The 3679-nt window shown below is 45.6% G+C and overlaps 1 protein-coding gene across 3 annotated transcripts in view; it reads left to right on the top strand.

Annotated features, from left to right (window-relative positions):
- Positions 1 to 521: 521 nt before the first annotated feature.
- The window catches only part of PSMD12 (proteasome (prosome, macropain) 26S subunit, non-ATPase, 12), a 26763-nt gene continuing 23605 nt past the window's right edge, over positions 522 to 3679 (top strand). Inside the window, exon 1 of one of the 3 annotated variants that reach the window (XM_011950862.1) lies at positions 522 to 731. In XM_011950862.1, coding sequence (XP_011806252.1) covers positions 624 to 731 — 108 coding nt within the window. In that variant the 5' untranslated portion in view covers positions 522 to 623. The remainder of the gene's footprint in view (positions 732 to 3679) is intronic. The other 2 variants (XM_011951573.1, XM_011952256.1) reach the window with 2 other exon arrangements.

The following is a 3679-nucleotide window of genomic DNA, read 5'->3' as shown; positions in this document are numbered from 1 at the left end:
AAAAACCCACAATTAAATCTTTCTAACTTTTCTTTTTACCAACTTAGTAGATTATAGTAAAAACGAAAACAAACAAACAAAGAAACCACTTTGCTTATTAAATGACTGAGCTGCTTCCACATCTTCTCTTAGGAGCTTTCAGAGATCCCACAGATTAAGCCACCAAGATTCTCAACTAGATAAAACCTTAGAACTTTCTACTTTAAGGTTTACTTTAGCCTCCTAATGTAGGGATGAGAAAACCGAGATCCAAGAAAAGTTAAGCGACTGGCCATGGTCCTGAGAAATTATATTGCGAAGCAGGGGTGTAGGGATATATGAGATGGTCTGTTCTATTACACTCGCTTTTCTCATTGCAAATTTTAGATAAAAAGTCTGATGTTCCGGGAGACAAAACCTAACGCTGCGGGATGGAGCGGCGAGTACCGCCCCGCGTGCCTCAAGCCCCACCCCCCAGGGCTGTCCGCGGCAGTGCCTGAGTGGAGACCAGCGCCGGGGACCTCGAGGGGTCCTTCGCGTGGGCTCCCGACGCACTGCCTGAGCGGGTGCGCGGGCGGCTTCCGGTGTGGGTGACGAGTGGTGGCCGAAGCGGGGGTACAGCAAGGGACGCTCAGGCGGGGACCATGGCGGACGGCGGCTCGGAGCGGGCTGACGGGCGCATCGTCAAGATGGAGGTGGACTACAGCGCCACGGTGGATCAGCGCCTACCCGAGTGTGCGAAGCTAGCCAAGGTGAGGAGAGGCCGGCTGGCTGTTGGCGGGCGCCAGGGGCTGAGTCACGGCGCGGAGCCTGCTTAGGCCTCAGGGGGCCTGCGGGCTGGAGCGTGCATCCCCCCATTGCCTGCCCAGCCCTGGTTGGGCCTGCACGAGTGGGAGACCCCAGGTCGGCCCGGCCAGGGCTGCGGAGTACGCCAGTGCCTATAGCTTCCCAGACCCTCCCCAGAGCAGATGGTCACTTCCTTCCGTGGGACTTAGGGCTCCGTTTTACTTTTTGCCCTTTCTTGGATGCTGTTTAAGTAACGTTTATCTTAGTGGTTTCTCAGGGAGTGAGGCTGCTTCAGTATTCAGGCTGGATCAGAGAGTTTCGTTCTGTTGCTGTTTCCCAATCCATTTATGTCGTTAAATCGTTTATGGATCATGGCTATGTGCCGGGCTTTGGCCAGGAGAAGGGGTAGGAAAGTGAGAGTACGTAGATGACTAACACAGTACCCTGTTCTTTAGGCGTTGGTGTACGTAATGAATTAGTCAAGTCATGCATGGTGGTTAGGGCCATACAAGGGGAGAGTGTTACTGGAACACCGAGAAGGAAGCTATGCATTCTTAATGGTGCCATAAGGGAAGGTTTTACAGGAAGGCTGACGTTTGTATTGGGTCTTGAAGAATTAGTAAGATTGGGGTGGGGTGGAGTCATTACTGGAGACAACTACAAAAGTAAAGACAAGTAGGCACTGTAAGAGTTCAACGGGCTTTCCAAAAAAACAAGGATGGAGAAAGGTGATAAAGTTGGTACGTATGTATGTCTTAGGTTCAGTATGCTTGCTGAGGGGGAGCCATAAATTCATTAAGAGCTTTCTAGCAGCTAGCATCAACAAACATCAGTTACATAAGGGTGGGAAACTGAACCACCGCCAGTGCCACTCAGATAACATTAGCTGATATTTGTTGAGTAGTTTCTGCAGTGTCAGGCTCCGTGCTTACATACACTAAGCCATTTGATCCTCACCTCAGCCCTATGCAATGGCTATTGCTATAATCCTTATTTTACAGGTAAGAAAACTTGTGCTAGAAAAAGTTGAATCACAGGCGCCAAGATCATACGGCTAGTAAAAGTGGTGAAGCCAAGAAGCAAACCCAGGCAGACCAATTCTAGGTTCTGGAGCTGGTGCCGTCACACACCATGCTGCCCTGTCTAGAAGCCTATTGTAATGAAAACCTGAACTTTTTTTCTTTTTTTTTTGAGACGGAGTTTCACTCTTGTCACCCAGGCTGAAGTGCAGCAGCGCGATCTCGGCTGACTGCAACCCCTGCCTCCCGGGTTCAAGCGATTCTCCTGCCTCAGCCTCCCAAGTAGCTGGGATTACAGGCATGCGCCACCATGCCTGGCTAATTTTTTTCTTACTTTATTTTTAGTAGACACGGCGTTTCACTATGTTGACCAGGCTGGTCGCGAACTCCTGACCTAAAGTGATCCACACACCTCGGCCTCCCAAAGTGCTGGGATTACAGGTGTGAGCTACTGCGGCTGGCCAAAAACCTGAACTTCTGAGCACCTGCCCAGGAAAAGGAGGCAGCAGATCTTCACCTTCAGATAATATTTGCCAACTGGGAATGAAGGCCGAGCCTTGTCGATGCCGCTAATTTGAGGGAGAAACCAGGAAGATGGATTTCTCTGTGAAATACCTTAATATTTAGAAATTGGATAATAATCTGTCATCTTAAAATACTGTTTGAGCCGATACAATGTAACTAGAACAAAATACACAGGCCAAATTCAGTCCCTGAACCTCCACTTTGGAATTAATAGAATGATAGTGTCCATAAGGAAGAAACAAGTCATTTGCTTTAGAAAAAGCACAATCAGATCTTCCTTTTCTGAATTTCTGTAAATACCAGTCTACTGTGTGCAAGAGCTAGTCAGTGTTAGACACTATGAGAAGTATAGAGATTATCAGACAAGGCTCTTGCCCTCAAATAGCTTAGAGATCAGTAAGAAGAAAGGCTTCACTGCTACAGTGGTTCTGGTGATCTTATGTAGCATTTATTCCTAAATAATTGTCATGTTCCAGACTGTTGAAAAACTTGCAAACTCCAATACCAGATGCTTTTTTTAGGTGTCCAGTGGGTAACAGAAGTGTTTTAAAAAAAGAATGTTGGGACCTGTTAAGATAGGTACATTTGAATTTTGATTTTTTTTTTTTTAAGCCACTGTGCCAGCTGAATAAAACAAGGTATATGTTGTGGGAGGGTATACTTTTTTTGTTTGTTTTTTGATACCGAGCCAGTTTCAACTTTAAATTAGATCATTACCCTACACTCCTGGTTAATTTTTTAAAACATATTTTTCCGTTTCTTTTTTAATTTTTATTTTTTTTAATTTTTATTTTTTTTTGGTTTTGAGACAGAATTTCACTCTTGTTGCCCAGGCTGGAGTGCAGTGGCACGATCTTGGCTCACTGCAACCTCCGCCTCCCGGTTTCAATTGATTCTCATGCTTCAGCTTCCCGAGTATCTGGGATTACCGGCATGCGCCACCACGTCCAGTTTATTTTGTGTTTTTAGTAGAGGCGGGGCTTCACCACGTTGGTCAGGATGGTCTCAAACTCCTGGCCTCAAGTAATCCACCCGCTTCTGCCTCCCAAAGTGCTGGGATTACAGGCGTGAGCCACCGTGCCCAGTTGCTTTTTATTTTCCATTTCATATTCTTTTCTAACCATTCTGCCAAACATTAAAAAAAAAAATAACATTGCATTTCTACATTGAAAGGTATGGAACAGTTAGTATACATTCTTTTGATTTTATTTTGAGCCCATCAATAAAACTATGAAGAACTTCTTGTTATTTTCGCTTGTGAGAAAATTTAAGCTTCAGGCAGCTTAAGTGGTTTATTCAAGGCAGATCAAACTCACATCTCCTGGTAAAAATAATAGTGTTCTTTTTGCTACTGCCTCTTTTTTTTTTTT

Source organism: Colobus angolensis, unplaced genomic scaffold (assembly GCF_000951035.1).
Source record: "Colobus angolensis palliatus isolate OR3802 unplaced genomic scaffold, Cang.pa_1.0 Scaffold1, whole genome shotgun sequence".
Taxonomy (NCBI): Eukaryota; Metazoa; Chordata; class Mammalia; order Primates; family Cercopithecidae; genus Colobus; species Colobus angolensis.
This window is presented reverse-complemented; position numbering and strand designations above follow the sequence as displayed.